Source organism: Chelonoidis abingdonii, chromosome 10, assembly GCF_003597395.2.
Source record: "Chelonoidis abingdonii isolate Lonesome George chromosome 10, CheloAbing_2.0, whole genome shotgun sequence".
Classification (NCBI taxonomy): domain Eukaryota; kingdom Metazoa; phylum Chordata; order Testudines; family Testudinidae; genus Chelonoidis; species Chelonoidis abingdonii.
The window spans coordinates 17,450,773-17,470,453 of NC_133778.1; the positions used below are offsets into that span (position 1 = coordinate 17,450,773).

Sequence of the window (19,681 nt, forward strand, 5' to 3'; positions counted from 1 at the left end):
ACTGTTAGAATTCAAGGCTTTGTTTTTTATCATATTGGCATTTCTCTATCACCGTCTGGTGTGTTGTTCCTGACCCAGAAACGCATAGATATCCTATTGAACCGTTCTCAGCAGCTCTTCTCAAGTTGCACAGCCAAGTTTGCAGATGGGCAGCAGTGCTCCGTGCCAGTTTTTGACATTACACATCAGACACCTCTGTGTGAAGAACATGCCAAAAAAATGGTAAGTATACACCGCAGCTGTAACTATTCCCACAAATTGGGGTCATCAGGAGTTCTATTTATCTGGTCTGGGTTTAGCAACTGTTATGCTATTTTACCAAAATATATATATATATATCCCAAAGGGTATAAAATAGCTTTATATATACTTTTTTTTTCCCCCCCCAGGGGAAGAAAATATACTAAAAAATGGAAATTGACCTGACCTTTCCATAAAATAGTATAGTAAAACCTAGTGAGAGAGTTTCAGGCTCAGTCTCTAAGGTTGCCTATGACTGTGGTATCGCAGTAGCTGTGACCCTGCAGCATGATGTATTCTGGAGCATTGTAACAGACTGGGAACCTGTGGAACGTGAGACAACAGCCTCGATTTTTGTGATCTCCACCGACCTTCCCCAAAAGCAGCATTTTTAGGTTAATTTATGTGCCAACTGCCATTTAGCCCCTGTCATTTAATTTTTTTTCAAAAATATTTTTGGGTCACCTTTAACTCTGAGGTTCCCTTTGTGTTTTATTGGTGTAACGCAGACCCTTAAAGTTTTAATCCATTTTTTTTTTTTCTCTCTCTCCAGGTAAATCCTCAGTGTCCCTATCAGAGGCCTGAAGATTGTCCCCCATTTTTTCCTTTGCTTGGCACATCAAAGCCCTGTGTCACAACCATCATAATCAAAATCGAAGACTGAATCCAACTTGCTTCAGGGCCTATAAAATGGCGCTCATTTTGTAATTGGCCAGTGGGTGCTCTTCAGGAGTACAAGGCCCTGCAGCTGTGCACCTGCCAATTCTCAGTCCTACAGCACTTACTATGTCTCTTCAGTGCTCTCAGTCCTTTACACCAATGGGAACGTGACTAGAACTCTGGTTTACACCTAAAACTGCACAAATCCTTGCCACCAGGTCACCCCAATATTGTTCATTCTTTTGATACTTGCTTGGGGTGTTCCAGATCTTTTATTTTGGAGTTTATGTGCATTAAACTGTAGTTCTGCTCTTGACACAGTCATTGAAAATGACACTGTGGGCTTCCATATTTGCTGTATCTCGGTGATGCAAATAGTGTGGGATTTTTTTCTGACTGCCAGCTCTGCAAACCCGATCGGAGAATTAAGCTGGGTTCATTCTTTCTCACTCACTGTTACCAGTAATAAACATCCCAGATTATGCCCTCAGTTAAACCTATGCAACCTCATTTGCCTACAGAGAGGTTGCATCGATGTAACTAAGGATGTAACATATGTGCTCGTTGTTCTCAGTGATGATGCAGGAGGAGAAAAGGAAGTAACTTGGCTTTCATATCCATGCTTGGATTTGCAGGCTGGCAGTTAGAAAGATCCTCTCTTCATTCACCTTATGTCTCAGTGTTTGAGAATGGCAAGAAAAGAAAATTGCATTGGATCCTAATGTGTCCCTTCTTCCTTCATTCTTTCTCCAAAAGGATAATTTCTTGAGAGGGGACAACTCCCGTAAAGTTCAGCACCAGCAGCAGAGGAAACCCAGGAAGAAAACGAAACCACCTGCACTTACCAAAAAACACAAGAAGAAGAGAAGGAGGGGACCACGCAGGCCCCAGAAACCTATTCCTCCTGCAGTGCCCCAAGGGAACCTCAGTATGCCCACCAGCATCTCACTGCCAGTGGAGATCTCTCACATACGGTGAGTGCCAATGGCAGCTCATTTTATTTATTTTAGCTTTTGAATTAAAAAATTAAATATAGGAAAAGGCGGCGGAGTCAGTACACTGTACAGAGTGTGACTAAATGAAAGCTGGACACACCTCAGCTCCAATGTTATGGGCTTAATTAGGTCTGCTAAATATAGACGAAGAAGGGCGAACTTTCCTTTTTCTTTTCCCCACCGCTTAATATTTTGGCCTTCCAAATTCGTTTTGTGTTTGAACTGAAATGAACATCTTCAGGTGTCTTGTATCTCTGTCATTGCAGAAAAGAAGAATTGGAAAATGTTTAATTTCAGATCTCAACAAAGGTTCGATTTTAATGGATAAAATGTTTTGTTGCCAATGCACAACTTATAAGTGTCATTAGTAGAACAAATGGAAGAGTTTTTTAATGAAACTTGTCTAAAAGGCATTCTTTCCACTCGTTTGATTTTAAAATATAAAAAGGGCAGAGGGGCCAGAGCAAAGACTGAAACAGACCTTCTGTAAAGTATGCTGCAGTAGTGAGAAATCAGGATTTAAGAGTGTGACTGACATCACTGTCTCTCCAGGAGCCCCTCCACGCCGGAGTTGAGTACAGATGAGCTGCCCGATGACATCGCCAATGAAATCACAGACATTCCACATGACTTGGAATTGAATCAGGAGGACTTTTCTGATGTCCTACCACGGCTGCCTGATGACTTGCAAGATTTTGATTTCTTTGAAGGTATATTTTTGTTTTAATTTATGTGAAAGTTAATACAAATTGTGAGGTGAGGAAGTGAACAGTCTAAAATGTAGGTTTGACGGTACACCTGCTTTCTTGCAGGGAAGAGAACTATTAGACAAGGAGCACACATTCATCTACTGCTTATACATGACCTCTAAGAAGAGCATGTTTTTGAAGACGTGCATGTGTGATTATTTGCTTGTTTGTATACTTAGTGCTACAGAAGTCCTGATTGATTTTTGTGCTCTTCTGCATGTCAGTGACAATTGCAATTTAATCAATCAAATTCTCAGTAAGATTTCATTCTGTGACTGGGATTACAGCCCTGTTTTATCAATGTCTGTCTTTTTATCAAAGGAAAACAGAAATTAAAAAAAAACCTGTGAAACTTGCTTGTGAGCTGAAATACACCTGAATTTCTCTGTGTGTGGACTTCAGCGCCCACTAATGGTGGGAAAAGGCTCAGAAAAGAACCCCCAGGAGTTTTGGAAACCTATTGCTGTGCTTTTTGTCACTTTTCTGAGCTGACATGATATCAGAATTTGGCATTTTAATCCTGTTAATAAAATTTAGGTTATTCATGGAATCCAAGGCCAGAAGGGACTGTGATGTTCATATAGTCTGGCCTCCTGTATGACACAGGCCATAGAACTTCCCAGAATTAATTCGTAGAACATGTTTTTTAGAAAACCATCCACATTTTTAACTAGTTGTTATAACATAATAAGCAATATGGACTTTGTAGACTGATCTTAGTACTATGTGGCATCACACTTTGAAAAGATATTTAAGCTTTTATATCAGGGGTGGCCAAACTTACTGATCCTCTGAGCCACATACAGTGAAACCCCACAGGTGCGGGGCTGTGGCTTCTCTCCGGCTTCAAGAGGAGCCGTGACCCCAAGCCTGCCAACAGAGAGCACTGGCGCCCGCAGCCTCAGAGTTCTCTGTCCCTGGCAGGCGAAGGACCGTGGCTCCTCTTGAAGCCGGAGAGAAGCTGCAGCCCCGCGTCTGCTGGGGACAGAGAGCACTGGCGCCCACAGCCTTGGAGTTCTCTGTCCCCGGCAGGTGCGGGGCTGCAGCTTCTCTCCCCTGCCATAGTATTGGGAACCACTGGTACAGTACTGTATTATGCCTTAAAGGTGAGCCAACCTATGATCACATTATATGCGATTTTGCATTATGGCGGGGCGCATTATTGCGAGGTTTGACTGTACTATAATCTTCAGAAGTTTGGGAGCTTAGTGCGCTTGCTTGAGGCTTCTGCCCTGCAGCAGGGTAGTGGGACTAAGCCCTACGAGAGGCACCTGCCAGTCCTCAGGGCTTCAGCAAGAGCGGAGCTAAAAGCCCCGAGCCCTGGCAGGGACCTCCTACAGGGCTGAAGCCCCTGGATTCCCTCTCCACTGGGCAGAAGCCCATAGCCCCACCAACCCACTGCAGGGCAGAAGCCCTGAGCTCCCCCTACTCCAGTCTGGTAGGTGAAGAATGCCACACTTGAACTGTAAAAGAGCCGCATGTGGCTTGCAAGCTGCAGTTTGGCCACCCCTGTTTTATAGGCTAATGTAAATCCAGCAAATGTTTAAGGCTTATTATTTTGCATTTACATTGGAAAAAAATTCATTCCAACTAAGACAGCGCAAATTTCTTGTTTTTTCAGTCCTATCACAAGCCATTCTGGAAGTTTGTTATAATTTTCCGATAGAAATCTATTGAACTTTTTGGATAACTATTCCTAGGGCCACAGTGTGAGGCATATCTCTGAAAAGCAAACTATCTTCCGTTGTTCCTGTTTCTGTAGGTAAAAATGGAGACCTCCTTCCTACTACAGAAGAGGCGGAGGAACTGGAACGGGCTCTGCAGGCTGTAACTTCTCTTGAGTGCCTGAGTACCATTGGAGTACTTACACAGACAGATGGTGTGCCAGTTCAGGAGCTATCAGATAGAGGGATAGGGGTGTTCACCACAGGTGCTGGAGCTCCAGGAATGCCGTCCTTGAGCAGAGAGGTTAACGCGGACCTGGGGGAGCTGTTGAATGGGCGTATAGTACATGATAATTTCTCCAGTCTGGAGCTGGATGAGAACTTGCTCCGTTCTGCTACCTTGTCTAACCCATCTACGCCCCTGGCAGGGCAGATCCAGGGGCAGTTCTCTGCCCCAGCCAACGTTGGCCTTACTTCTGCCACTCTGATAAGCCAGAGTGGACTTGGGGAGAGAGCCTTCCCAGGACAGTTTCATGGACTTCATGATGGCAGCCATGCCTCCCAGAGGCCACACTCTGCCCAGCTGCTGAGCAAGGCAGATGACCTAATCACCTCACGACAGCAATACAGCAGTGACCATTCGCACTCCTCACCCCACGGAAGCCATTACGATAGCGAGCATGTGCCGTCTCCCTACAGCGACCATATCACATCCCCCCATGCCACATCCTATTCTGGTGATAACTTGGCAGCTACCTTCTCAGCAGAGATGCCCATTATGGCACAGCACTTGCTCCCACCGCAGCTGGAGGTGCCACTTAGCGGGGTGGTGAACCCCAGAACTCACTGGGGAAATCTCCCTGTCAATCTTGGTGACCCCTCTCCGTTTAGCAACCTTCTTGGTGCCGATGGACACCTTCTTTCCACCTCCCTGTCCACACCACCTACCACCTCGCACTCAGAGACCACACAGCCTGCCTTCGCCACTGTGACCCCCAACAGCTCCAGTGTGCTTCCGGGGTTACCGCAGACCAGTTTTAGTGGCATGGGTCCTGCCTCTGCTGAACTAATGGCCTCCACTTCCCCCAAACAGCAACTCCCTCAGTTCAGCGCAGCCTTTGGCCATCAGCTGAGCTCACACAGTGGCATTCCTAAGGACCTGCAGCCCAGCCACAGCTCCATAGCTCCTCCCACAGGCTTCACAGTAACAGGTGCCACAGCTACTAGTACCAATAATGCATCTGCTCCCTTCACCACCTCTAACTGAGCTGATCTGTCTGTATTTGCAGGCAGATGGGGACCCTATGTTTTCTATCTTCTTTTTCCTCTGTATTGTCCTCCCCTTCCTTTGAAGAGGATTTTGTTTTGTTTTGTTTTTTAAAAGAGGGGGTTAAATAAACCTCCTGCTTCCGTACAGACCAGGTGGCCCCTCAGTGAACCTTGCTCTGGTGTTCACATGTGCTGTTCATGCACTGGTGCTCATTTATTACTGGCAGGTTCACCAAACCCCAAAAATGTCCTTAAGGATACAGCACAGTTACTGGATGTAATTGACCTTAGCAGTAAGACCTAGAAATGGGACGATACCTCAAATTACCAATGCACGTTACTGTTTCCTAGGGTTAAGATCAGTGCTTTCCATCCCATTAGCATGTCATGTAGGAAGTTTTTTATAGTGGGGAAAAGTCTCTTGGTTTTAAAAAAATAAAAAAGGTAGCATCTGGGCATGGAAAGTTGGCTCCACACTCGGGTTTGGTAATGGTTCACCGAAGCACTGAAGACCATGGTTCAATTATTCATTTGACAACTCCTTAAAAATGGTCTTTTGACCTCCTCTGTGGGCGTGTGTGTTTGAGGAAGCAGCAGTTCCTTGTAATCTGCTGCTGAGACAACAGTAGTTGTGTCCTCTTCTGAAATTGGTCACTGTTCCTACTGAATGTTGATTTATTTTTTTTATTTTAGATTCATTGAGCAGAGAGGGGATTGACTGACTAGGGCAAATAGGTTTTACCTGTTTGCCCAGGGCACTGAGGGTTGTTGCTGTTTCAAAGGTTAGCCCAGGGAGAAAAGATAAGAAAATGGGAAGATTGAAATAATGGTCTAGTCAAGACTCATGCAGAAGTTCCCACCAGTGCTGAATTACTGTGATGTTGTAGTGTTGATGATTTGCCTTCTCAAATGTGGCTTTGTCCAGAACTCTGCACAGCCGGTGTTTCCTAGCTGAAACTGGAAGAATTCTATTGGTATGTATCCGAATGGTACCCATTCAGACAAATCTACGTCAGGCCCCTTTGGTAAATTTAAAATTACTAAACTTCTCAAACTATCTGTTGCTGTTGAGACTCTTTCTATAATGTGATTTTGTAACAGGAGCCATATGGTTTTTGAGACACTTGTGAGACTGATGCTCTATATGTGAAGTTGAATGTATGTGGGAACCAGCGGGTACATAATTTTGTGGTTACCAAAACTAAGCTTACTTAAGCAAAATAGGGAAATTCCTTCTATCAACAATACCTTGTTGCTTTTATTCCCTGTTTGCTGAAAATGCTTTTAAGTCTCCATGGTCATAATGTCAGCTTCTTATAAAGGCAGTGGATTCTTCTTATATCTGTTTCTTCCCTAAAGAAAAATAAAAAATCACAAAGAGTTTGCTTGAATCATGTAATCTCCCTCTTCTCCCTTCCCTCTCTGTCCCCAAAAAAGGAATGTGCTTGAGGAAAATTGTGACTTTATAACTAGCCACTGTGTGAAAGTAATTCCTACCTGATGGCTATCAAAAGTCTCCATTGTTTGGTTTGCTTCTGAGATGCATGTGAGAGAAGATGAGAAAGCAAAGCAAATCTGTCTCTCCTCATGTTGAAGGTAGTTTCATTATGAGGGTTAATAATTTCTTTGAGCAAGGGATTATTCAACTGAGTTCAGTTATTCCCTAGTATGTGGACAGTAATATATTTTCCCTCAATATATGTATTCTGTTCATGCGAGTGATGGGGCCCAAACCCTCTGCTCCCAGACTTCCTGAGGGTAGGGGTTGAGATCTGGATCCAAACTTCCTGGGTGCAGCCCATCTCGTGTTTATATCCCACTAGTTATAGCCATTCCTGTCTTTATAAAAGCTTTGTCCCTTTTTAATTGTAAAGAAATAAGCCCTTTGGGTACATCCCTTGCTGAAATTGCAAGCATATGTGGGTGGAGGGGGAAACATTTATTTTCAGGTTTTTGATATTGGGAAATCCTTATTCCCATACCTGGTCAAATGGGGCTTAATATTCTAATAAATCCCAGTGTTCTTAAGTGTGGTCTAAGTTTGTCTGTAACTGATTTAAATGTTTTCAAATCATGTCATAAGTTGAAATGAGGCTTAACAAAACCCCACTATATTGTCCCACTGATTGAGGAATGCCCATTGATATTGTGAAGTGAGGAAAAGCTGATAGGAATTTTTTTTTTTTTTTAATTCTGTTCTCTCCCTTCCCTGCGTGCTTGTGAGGAGACAAATGTTTGATTTGCATTATTTTCCGTTGTGTTAATATACGTTCTTTAGTGTATTGAGATGATTGATTGAAAAAGAAGGGTGAACTAGTTTGCCAAATGGGTAAATAATCAATTGTTAAATCTACCAGTATTAAATGTCATGTGACAGTATGTTCTACAGATTAGTTTGAGGATTTTGATTTATGAAATATTTCTGACGCTTGTCAAAATTTGTAAAGGAACAGCAGCCTGTTCTCTTCTTCCCACACATTCATCACTTTCGTTTACCTACCAGTAGAGAAAACGCTTGGGCCCAATTTCTGATCTCAGTTCCATCCGTGTAAATCATGGAGTAATTCTCTTAGCCAGATGAGTTACTATGGATTTACACCAGTGTAACTCAGAACAGAATCTGGCTCTTAATCTGATCATTTATTTAGGCTGGGATTTTCCAAGATGCCCAAGAGAATGTAGGTGCGTAATTCCTGTTTTGAAATCAGATTCCCATAAGGCAACTTTGGAAGTCTCACCCTGTAGATCTCAGCTTTATGGATCTGTGGGTGATTTTTCCTAAACATTGGCTGCATAACATTTTTCATGAGCAGATTGAGTTTGCAAAAAAGCTGCACTTCTTTAAACAAGTTTTCTATTTGCCATGCATTAGAAAAGGAATCCCTGTCTACTTTCCAGTATAGAGCTTTGAAGTGGTCAAGATTGTTGCCAGTTGCAGGTTCACCTCATCTAATTGAAGTATAACTAATTTAATGAAGGTGCATCCTAGTAAGCAGTTCTCATTTTAGGTCCTAAATCTGCAGTGAGCACCACGCAGATGGATCCCTATACCCGCACAAAGCCCACTAACTTCACCCACATAGAGTTCAGTGCAGGATCAGCACCATAGTGTTGTGGGAAGAGTAGTGGACCCAAGGACAAGGGGTTATACAGCCAGACATGTCACTTCTCTCCCGCCAGAAAATACATTTGTTTCATATGGGATTTGTCTTGGTTCTTACGGCTGCCATTGGTATGGTTTTCATTCATGCTCTCTTGAAAAGGGTGACTCTCCTATAATGCAGCAATTAGCACTAATTACCCTTTTACCAAAGAGTCAGTGTAGCAATTCCAATCCATTTGTTGAAATGATCAGTATCTGCTGTGCCACTTATACATGAAATGAACAGAATAAAGCTAGTTTAGTAACTAAAAATTATGTTCTTTCTATAAATTTGGGGTTTTAAAGAATTAGAATGCATTTGACAGAGAAGTGTAGAAGCAGTAATGTCTTTTTGGGTAGTAATGTCAGGTGATTTTAGCACAGAGGCATAAGAATTGGCAGAGATTACACTCTTGACAAAGGTTAACTTTGCTTGGACAATTTATGGAGGCCAGTGAGGGCCAGCATGATGCTGGCCTGGTTTATAAAGCAGTTACGTCTAATATATATTCCATACAGTGAGAATTTCCTTTGATCATTCAGTTTATTTGTCAAATTTAGCACTGGCATAAGCGGACTCAGATTCTATTGGCTGTTTAATGGGAAAAAAGGAGTGAAATGAAAGGCTGGTCCATTGGCTCTACTACTTGCTATATTATGAGAAGTACCTTTGAATATCATCCACCTTCCCTTTGGTCAAGACATTTGTTTGTTTCCTTGCCTCTGATTGCCTTTATGTATTTGCACATCTTAACAATGAACATTTGTTCAAAAATAACTTACTGCGGTTCTGCTTAACCCACTGAGTGCCAGACTATGCAATAGAAGGACTTTCCAGTTTCATGTCATAGGTTCATGAAACAAAGGACTGTTCTTTCTTAAGCAATTTAAGGTTCTCATTTGGTAAGCATTTCTAGGGTCCCTCCTTGAGAAGCTTGTAATCTTCCAGCAAACATTGGAGATGAGATTGCAAGCACAAATGCAAGAGAAATATTTTTGCTGTCAGGAATGTGTGTTTGTTCTTCACTGGGAGGGGGCAGAAGAAGCTAACTTTTAAAAAATAATAGCTTCATTGAAAGCTTTATTACTGACTTCATGAATTGCTTTCTTTGGAGATCATGATCCTAATATTTAGACTTTGAGAGGTCAGATTCTCAGCTGGTGTAAATTAGTATGGCTGTATCAGCTTCATTGAAGCTGTGCTGATTTACCAGAGCTAAGGCTCTGGCTGCAAGAGTCTCACCAGGAACACAGAACAGAATTGAGTTTGGTAAAGCTTTCTCTGACCATTGAATTACACTGTTGGAAAACTAATTTCACCAAGGAAGAGGAAAATAGTCCTTTGAGAGTATGCCTTCACTTCAAAATTAGCCCAGGCATCCTAGTCTGGGCACCTGTGTTAGTGTAGACTGGGTGTGAGGAGCCACGCTGCTCTCCCCCCCCGTGTGTCGCTAGAACGGCTGGGGGCATGGCAGGTGGTGCTGCAGTAAGCTGAGTTGGTCTGATTCTTTCCCAGGGAATTGTGGAAGAGCTTGTCCGTCATTGTGAGCACACAGCAGGTGGGGTGAGGGGAACATGGGAAGGTTCTGGAGAATTGACAGGCTCTAACCCACATCCCTAGCTGTGCACATAGGTTTTTGTGTGTGAACAGGAGGGGAGTTGGAGCAACACTTGAAAAAGAACGTTGGCTAACTCTGTAGTGAAGACATACACCCACCCATCTCAGTGTGTCTTTAGCCTAATTTTCCTTTTTAGCAGTTGCTTTTATCAAAGGGCTTGTTTCTCTTCTTGCCAGTCCAGTGAAGGAGCTTTTAACACAGCACCAAACTGAAATAGCCCAGATCAGATGTGGACCCAGAATTCCAAGCCCCATGTTGGTGGAAGCATATTTAACTGAAATAATAGATTCACGCTGCTGGGCCCTCAGAGCCTTTTCATAAGGCTTTTTAACTTAGGCTGGGAGCGGACAAGTGTTCTGGGCTGCTCCTCTTGCTTCCTTAAATTTCATCCCCTCTTTCCCACTCTCTTTGCCATCTTTTTTCATGCTCCTCCACCACCACCCCAACACAAAAAATTGCCAGTTATTTAAAATCCTTTATGATTGATAATGAGCAAATATTCTGATTGTTTAAAAAAGGGTTTAGGAGAGGTTCCTGCGAGTCATAATATCAGTTTGGAAGTCAGAGCTACAGTGCAATAGAATATTGAGTAAGAATTCACAGAATATGGCGTAAAATGAAAATACCATGTGATATAACATGGCATTACCAGTAAATTGTGAGCTAGCTGCTGAGAATATTACTGTGGTCGCAACAGAGAGAGCTCTGTGTGCTCAGGAACATTACATGTAATCTTTTTCTTCCCATAAGTTCCTTTTATTTTAAAGGAAGTTGCCAGTAGAAAATGACCTGGAAAAACTTTATGGACTTGGCCTTATTTAAAACACAAAGTTGATAAAATACTCTCAAGAAGAACCCCACTAAAGTACGATGATTATGATAATGGGAAAACAAAATTCAGATTCATTAGGATTTAACCCAGGTCTTTCAGAATTGGTTCATGAAGGACTTTGGCTCTATCAGAAGGTAAAAAACACTAGTAAAATATACTGTTTGTGTGAACTAACAGAGGTTGGGGTAGGAAAAAGCTACTCGTTAGCAGAAGAAAGCAAACTGCAACCATATATCAAAAGGCAATTCTGTGATCACTGGTGGCTGGGTCTATATGGGGAAAATGACTGGATTCTCAGGAGTTTTTCCTTAGCAAATCTATAAAATCTGTAACTCTGGCTATGTCATGATTCAGTTACCTCTCTTGTTTTTCCCTCACCGTATTGTGGTTTTTCGTGCCCTAGTTTTCCAATTATCATGGAACAAGGATATGTAGTGGAAGCATGAAAGAAGGAAACAGACTTTGAATTGCAGTTTGGAGGTGGCATTTGGAAGTTTTCCTTTTTTCTAGGTAGCCTGAAGTCTTGAGCGGCACATTTTTTTTTTTTTTTTTTTTTGTCTTCCCTAGCTCATAGAATTCAACGTTGTGTAGAACAGTGCATTCCCCCTCTCCTTCCCGGTCTCCCCCCCCACACACACACTCTCTCTCTCTCTCTGTGTGTGTGTGTGAATTGGATACATATGTTGAACTTGGTCTAGTAAAACAAACGTGTGTAAACTGTGGATAGGTAATGCTCCCAGATCTCTCCTGGAAAACTTTAACTGTGATGCAGATGGCTCTAATGCAGCTGACTGCTACACCATTGCTTATATTTTGGTGTAAACTGATTTACCCTGAAATGACTCTCTAACCTGCGTCTTAAAAAATACAATTGGTTCCAGTGGAAATAGATCCGTTCTGAAGTGATGGACAGTTTGGTTCTCATACAAAGTACATCTATTTCAAAGGGGTTGAACCAGTTTCTCTGAACAGTGATAATTTTCACTGTACAGTTTTGGGTATGTCTCAGGGATTCCTTGTGGAAATAAGGGCAGTTAACATAAAAAGTAAATAGTTTTAAAAGTAAATAATAATTTAAGGTAGAGCTTCATCTAAATGAGAGCGCAAGAAAGAGAAATCTTGTTGAGTTTTATAGTCCATGGTGTCTGGCTTAGGGACTTTTTCTCTTCTCGGGGTGCTCATCTCAAATTCAACATACAGAATCTTTTTTCATCACGGTCAGCTTTAAAACTTTTATTTAAAGATACCCTTCCCCAATGAGCTTTCAGAATACTTATTGTAGATTTTAAGAGAAAAGGTATATTAATTTATGCTATTAACATCACCTCATAAATTATAAGTTTTATACTAAAGCTGTATTGAGTGTAATGAATTATGTTGCATATGTGTTTTTAATAGCTATAAAATTATATACAAGCTTTTTTGGAAAAACAAAAACTAGTAAAGCACCTTTTTACACTGGATCTTTGCCGTGTCAAGGTGTACAGCTATTCTTTGCTACCTTGCAGATATATAAAAATAAAATGGTATCCTGTATCAACAAAACATAGATCTCTTGTTAACCTGTCCGTATATTACTGCTCCTATAATTTTTTTTTTTTTTTTTTTTTTTTTTTTACTACATCCTGCAATAATTTATCTGTGGTTTGTACCAGTAATGGTTAGATGTTTAGTTACAGGGTAAATAGATCAAATTAAAAATCCAACTACTGAAGCTGGAAGTTGTGAACCAAGTTTTTAAGAACTTTTTTTTTTTTTTAATGTATTTGTTTCCAGTTATGCGAGTTGGAATTTGACAAGACGGAACATTAAATCTCGGAATCCACAGTGTCTTATTCAGGAACTTCCCCCCCTCCTTTCCTTACAAAAGAATTCCCACTGTGACTTATAAATAGAATTAGACTGCTTGTGTGCATGTATGTATTATATACACACACAAAAATATGCATTTTGGGGGGGCTGTATGTGTGATATGAATGTGTATACTGTACGTAGGTCATAGTTTTTGTAAAGAGAAAAGTAGTTGAGAGGTGATGGAATATACTTGTAGAAATGTGATTTATTTAGTAGGGGGTTACTCTGTCCTGACTATTGTAAACCAAACTCTCTCTGCTACATAGTCTTCTGTTATAAGGCTAACTCTGATATCATGTTGATTTTATTCTTTTTAATTGAATTGCATTGAGCCCTGTTAAAATGTCATGAAAATCCCAGATTCCCAAGACAGCCTTAAAAAAAGGAGGGTGAGTTGTATTCTTAAAGAAAATTTTAAAATGAGATTATTTATATTTAGGGTGGTGAGATATAGGAATTAATGTCCATTTTCAAGTTAATACCAGAATCTCTCATACTCTGACTTTAGAATATGTTGTCAGTCAGTCATCCTTGTGTTTTCAGGTTAAAAAATATTGAGATGGGTGATTTTTTTTTTTTTTATTTTATTTATTTTAAGGTTTTTTTTGAACCGGTCTCCATTCTCTTTAAAGGGTTTCATTTTTAAAGTTATCTGATTTGTTTTCCTAAAGGGGTCTGTTGTTTTACTTTTAACCAAAATATTGCTTCTGGGGACTTACAAATGTATACAAAACAAAATTTACTTCCAGTCCTGAGAGTTTCATTTGTGCGGTGAATTCTAAACTGAAATATGGGGATTTAAATTTATTCTTAATTTGAGAGGGAAATTATATATCTGTATGGGAGTTCTTACCTGAGAGACATAGGAAACCCAAAACATTCCTATTTATTCTCCTTGTCATCCTGATATTTATCATTACACCATCCAGGCTGGAGAGAGTAAAATCCTAAATGATGCACGTTCTGTAGCTGTTAGTTTGAATCATGAAAATTCTGAAACTTTAAAAATCTGTTTATTAGAAAACAAAGCTTCCAGTGTTACAGATATTTCTAATTTGTTTTGGGCGACTTTTTTCCTTAAAAAAATAGTTGCAAATCCAGACCTTTTTTTATGTTGTTGAACTAGGGTTTTTTTGCATCCCCAGCCTTTCAAATATGTTTATATATTTTTTTTAATGATAATTCTTGTACAGATGCCTACAAAAGAAGGGCAGGGAGGTTGAAGTTGTCTGAGGCCTTTTCCTCCCATTAGTTGATCATAATGGGAGTTACCAGCATAAACAATTTTATGCATTTATGGGGAAGAATAGAGCCCTCTTGTGTATATCTATATAGAGAGATGTATATGAAATCTGGGTAGCACTTTGCTGAACGTGGATTTGCCCTCATGATGTGCAGTACATACATATGAGTTCAGCAGATCTAAATCTGTATATACATACATGAAATGTACATACATATCTCAGACACATAATACATATTATGTGTGTGTGAGCGAGATCCAGATATGTATAATATCCACAAAGTGCGTGTTTAACCATGAAGCAACTGTCACAAATGAAGTTATCGTTCCAGTGAGGAATTTGGATGGCGTAAATTGCTGACTTCAGTGTTGTAACTATTGATCTTGTTACCTGAACCCTCAAGATGGAATTTCCTAGTACATTTTTGCTTATGTTTATACTATATTAATGTTTTTTGAGGCCTCTTCCAACACCCACCTCTTATGCTGCTCTACACCATTACCTTCATCCCAATTAATCTCCTACCCCAGCATTTCAAAATCAAACTTCCATCAGCAGTCAGCTTTAGAGCCTGATCCAGTTCTCATTGTAATCAATAGAAAGATTCTGACTGACTGCAATGACAGCTGAATCAGGCCCTGCACACGCACACACTGCTTTCCCGATTGTTCATGTAAATTCAGAATTTCAATGTGACTGTGGTGATTTTGTTTTGTGATGTGAACTGAAATACTTTTTGAAAATGAGATACAAAGCTGTTCAGTGTCCCAGAATGTTACGTCAAATGCATGTTGAGTTAAAAATTCAGAATTCTAAAACAAAATAGTGAAAATTCAAGCTTTCCTTTTACTTTCCTGACAAAAGGAGAGTTCCGCCTTCTGAATCCACAGATGCTTAAAGCAATGCTGAGAATGCAGCTTTGTTCTAGGTATTGGTGATTTCATCAAATGTCTTGAGAAATGCGGATCTCTAAATTCAACCTTAGAGACTTTAAAAAATAAATCATGGTTATCCTTTAGGATATTTGAGTTAATATCTTCAGTCTACTCATGTATTAAATTATTTGACTTTTTCAAAGAGTTTTTTGTATTTCTTGTTTTAAAACAGTATTTTAGTTCACCTTTTTAAGCTAAATCTGGATTCAATAACCTTTTAACAGAAAGTGACAGTTAAAAGTCTGCTCCTGGCTAACCAGTATTTTAGTTTTTCCAATTCTGTTTTCAAGTCTTACTGCTTTCAATATTTTTAATATTTATTTTGTCATAATTCAGCTACGGAATTTTGTCTTACAGACAATTCTGTAGGAAAATGTAACCTTATGGTAATGTTTCTTCTGCTCTTTCACATGAAGACTTCTGTAATACATATGTTGGGGCGTGTGTATGCGTATATCTGTGTGCTGAGTGTGTGTATGTGTATATATATATATATTTATATACACACATATATATTACACACAGTATTTCAATTTACATAAACGTGGAGAACACATTCGTAGGTTCCTGATATATACTCATGCATATGTGTATTAAACATGTATATAGAGTGTAGATATATTGCATATACACATGTATATGTGTGAATTTTGGTTGGCAATTTTTTACATATAGCAAAATGCTGTCCCTTATGGAATACTTTCACTGAAACTGCATTTATATATAATGAACGGAAAATAATCATCAAAATTTTATTTAAAAAGGAGACTCTTAATTATCCAAAGTTATTCAAATAGTCTTTTTAACTAGAAGGAGGTTGTTATAAAAAAAACTACCATTCATCATAAAGGCATCGGAAAGAAATTAAGACACTAGTTTCTATGTTTTTGTTCTTTTTGGTTTTTCTGAGGCCAAGGCATATGGTAATCAGGGTTTTTCCTTTCTGTTCAACTAAATTGCAAAAGACTCACATTTTCCTTAAAATGTTCCTCCTCTAGATTTTCTCTACATAAATATTTTTGCATTGTTTGCCTCATACATTCAATAATATTGATTTTTACTAACGAGGCTTTAATATTCTCCCACCTTTGCAGGAAAAATGTCAATTCATTATTATATCCAGTGTCGTAGCCATATTGGTCCCAGGATATTAGAGAGACAAGATGGGTGAGGCAATATCCTTTATTGGAGCAACTTCTATTGGTGAGAGAAACGCCTTTGGAGTTTACGCAGAACTCTTCTTCTAGGAAACTTACTTGGAGTGTCACAGCTGAATACAAGGTGGAACAGACTGTGTAGCATAAATAGTTTCATATTTCAAGGGACCATTCAAGGTGAAGTGGCCTATTAAAACCCCTCCAGTCATTGGGTGGGGGGAGGAGGCGGAAGTTAGTGGGTTATATATTGTTGTAATAAGCCACAAATCTAGTGCTCTATTCAGTCCGTGATTTTTGTCTAGCAAAGTTATGTATTTAAGCTCCCAGGCTCATCATTTGAAGGTGTGGTACAGGTTTCACTGGAGGATGAAGACTGAGAGATCAGATGTAGAGTGAGCACTTTGTGAAAAGTTTCTGCACACAAGTGATAGGGTGTTTTTGTCTTTTATCAGTTTTGTGTATGAGTTCATTCAAGAGCGTAGTGATTGTCTCGTTTTGTTTAATGCCCTGGTAACATCTATGTAGGTGAAATGAGACAATCACTATGCTCTTGAATGAACTCACACAGAAAAATAAAGACAAAAACATCATGATAGCTGTGATCACTGCACATCTAACCTCTCAGGACTCCGCCTCAAAGGAAACTTGCACAAGATGAGTCTAGGAGTTTAAATTCATAACTGTGCTAGACACTAAAAATCATGGACTGAATAGAGACATTGGAGTAATCGCATTTATAGATTTATAATAACCTATAATCAACTAACACCGTCCTGCAGCTTTCATGGAAAGGTGTTAACAGGCCACCTCACCTTGAATGGTCCCTTAGAATATACGTTAACTACTTATGCTAAACAACCTGTGCCACCTTTTAGTTAGCTGTGATACTCTGAGTACGTTTCCCAGACCTGAAGAAGAACTGTATGCTCAAAAGCCTGTCCTTTCTCACCAACAGAAGTTGGTCCAATAAAAGATATTACCTCACCCACCTTGTCAGCTCATTATTATTCTGTTACTCTTTTCATTCCATGTAGAGAATGAATTTCTCATGAAGATGCCTGGAATCCAGCTTTTAATTTATTTAATATGAAAGGCCTTCAGCAGGAAGAAACTGTTTTTTTCAAAGAATTTCTGTAGTTGTTTGTTTCTTCACCATCATTTACTTTTTTTCCCCCCCATCTCCAAACAGTATGTCTGTGGACTGGTAGGGGAGAAATGAAGGACACAAGTAAAATATTGTTTGTTTGAACAATTAGCAGTAAATATCTTTATCTAAATTTACTGGAAAAGAAGAAGGCAAATGGATAATGTGAAATGTTGAAATGCTTCTGGCTGTCCTAAAGAAGTTGGTGTTTGTGTCATTTTAAAAGGTCGCTTGATTGCAGCTTGATATCAGAAACAGCCTTGTGACAAAGAGTCTCATAGCAATTGTTTGGTCACTAAAGTTTAAAATGTAAACGAGTTGCAGTGGGAAGGCAAAGGTGAGGCAGTGCATTTTGAAGCCCGTGAATCACAGCTTGTAAACATAACTGATTTTGAAATAACTGCATGGTAGCAAGGACTAGCAGTCTCTACACCCCTCTGATTGTTCACGCCCCCAACACACAAATGTGTTTAACATGCCATATGCTGGGGGGGAATACATAACTGCTTAAAGGGAACATACAAACTTGCACTGCTGTATCCTCTGTCGTGGTATTAGCTAGAAGACTAGCTAATATGCAAAAAAAAAAAAGCCCAGTCCAGTTTGCTTCTGCAGATACATTGCTTTTAAAGAATGTGGTGGATGGGGATGCTTGAGAAGAATAGTCATTTCACATACAGTCCCCACCATCAATAGAAACTTACACTAATGCTTTTAAGTGCTGGAGCACTTGAGGACAGCATTCCAGGGGTGGGTAGCCAGGTTGGTGTTTGTACTTTCCCTTTAAATAGGAAGAGTTAGCTCACATGTTCCTCATTCTTCTCAATGAATGTACTGTATTACCATTTTTAAAAAAATCAATGAAATGATAATAGATTGGTCTCCTTTTGTTATCTGGTCCTTGTTTAATTTGTTTAAGGGTTTTTGTATACAAAAGTTTACATTTTTATGTATATTTTTCTTGTGTAAAAACTGATGTAATATGTGTATAAAACACTGTATGTATTATCTGTATATAGTGTGACAAAATGATTTTCTTTCTTTCTTTTGGATGTATTAATAAATCTTGCTGTGAAGTAGCCTTGTTTACTATAGCAAAATCCCCTCCCAAGGCATTACTGGTGAATTCATGGAGACTATTAGTACTATTTTAGTTTGCAGAATACAAGGTGTATGAATATTGCCTGGGCCATAAAAATCTTAAGTATAGATCATTTTCCTATAGATGAGTGACTGTACTTCTATGTATCCTGTGTAGGTACAGATCTAGGATCTGATTCTGCTCTCCCTAGTTTTATGCTGATTTGTAATTCCATTGACTTCAATGGAGTTATTCTTAACTCTAAGATGAGAATTGGGACCTTAGGACATACTCCAGATTCCAATTTTAGGATTGTCCAACTCCTGAGCAATGATTCCAGAAAATTGATTTATTTCTTTTTAAGATTCTTTTAACTGAGGCATAATTTGAAGTACAATCTGGGGTTGTATGGAATATAACTAGATTTTTACATACTAGAGTGTCTTCCATTATGTATAATTTTTTAAGCTGTGTGACAGTAGGCTTAACCACACAGGCTGGTTACTCCTGATTTGGGGTAATTCTTCAGAAGTGCCACTCATGATAGGGTTACTTTAGATTTCTACGGATAGGCGCCAAAGGAGGCCATGCAAAGGGGTTTGTATTGTAATTACATGAATCACTAATATACACTAATGGACATTTTCTTCCACTCTTGATATAGAGAGCTCTGCAGTAGGATGTGGGCTACTGGGTCCCAGATTGTTTCAGAGAGAGGTCATTGAGTAGGCATCAGATGGTGTGAAATACAGTGGTGGACAACGAACAGAAGCTACACCCTCCTTTGGGACTGCCTGGCCCCCACTAACTCCCTAGAGCAGAATTAGCCCTCTTGTGAGAGCTTTCGTCCCAGCATGCATTTCTGTTGATTCTATAAATTTGGCAGAGTAGAGCTGCTGCAGCTGTACTGTGACTACTTCACTGCTAGTGGCTGTATCTCCCTCTCTGCTATCTGGTAAGTCTTTTTATTCCTGTAATGTCTTCCTAGTCTTCCTTTTCTTATTCCTGAGCATATAACACATTCTTCCAGATGATACCAGTTATTGCTGACTGACTGGACTTGAATTTGTGACTTGCAGGTGAAAAGCACTAATGC

The 19,681-nt window shown here is 39.7% G+C and overlaps 1 protein-coding gene across 3 annotated transcripts in view; it reads left to right on the forward strand.

The window, feature by feature from the left end:
* INO80D (INO80 complex subunit D) overlaps nucleotides 1-18,580 on the forward strand; it is a 59,814-nt gene extending 41,234 nt beyond the window's left edge. For 2 of the 3 annotated variants that reach the window (XM_075069976.1, XM_032779235.2), the window contains 4 exons: nucleotides 89-222; nucleotides 1,657-1,874; nucleotides 2,448-2,605; nucleotides 4,407-18,580. In XM_075069976.1, the coding sequence (XP_074926077.1) occupies nucleotides 89-222; nucleotides 1,657-1,874; nucleotides 2,448-2,605; nucleotides 4,407-5,575 (1,679 nt within the window). In that variant the 3' untranslated portion in view covers nucleotides 5,576-18,580. The remainder of the gene's footprint in view (nucleotides 1-88; nucleotides 223-1,656; nucleotides 1,875-2,447; nucleotides 2,606-4,406) is intronic. The other variant, XM_075069977.1, reaches the window with a different exon arrangement.
* The last annotated feature ends 1,101 nt before the right edge of the window (nucleotides 18,581-19,681 follow it).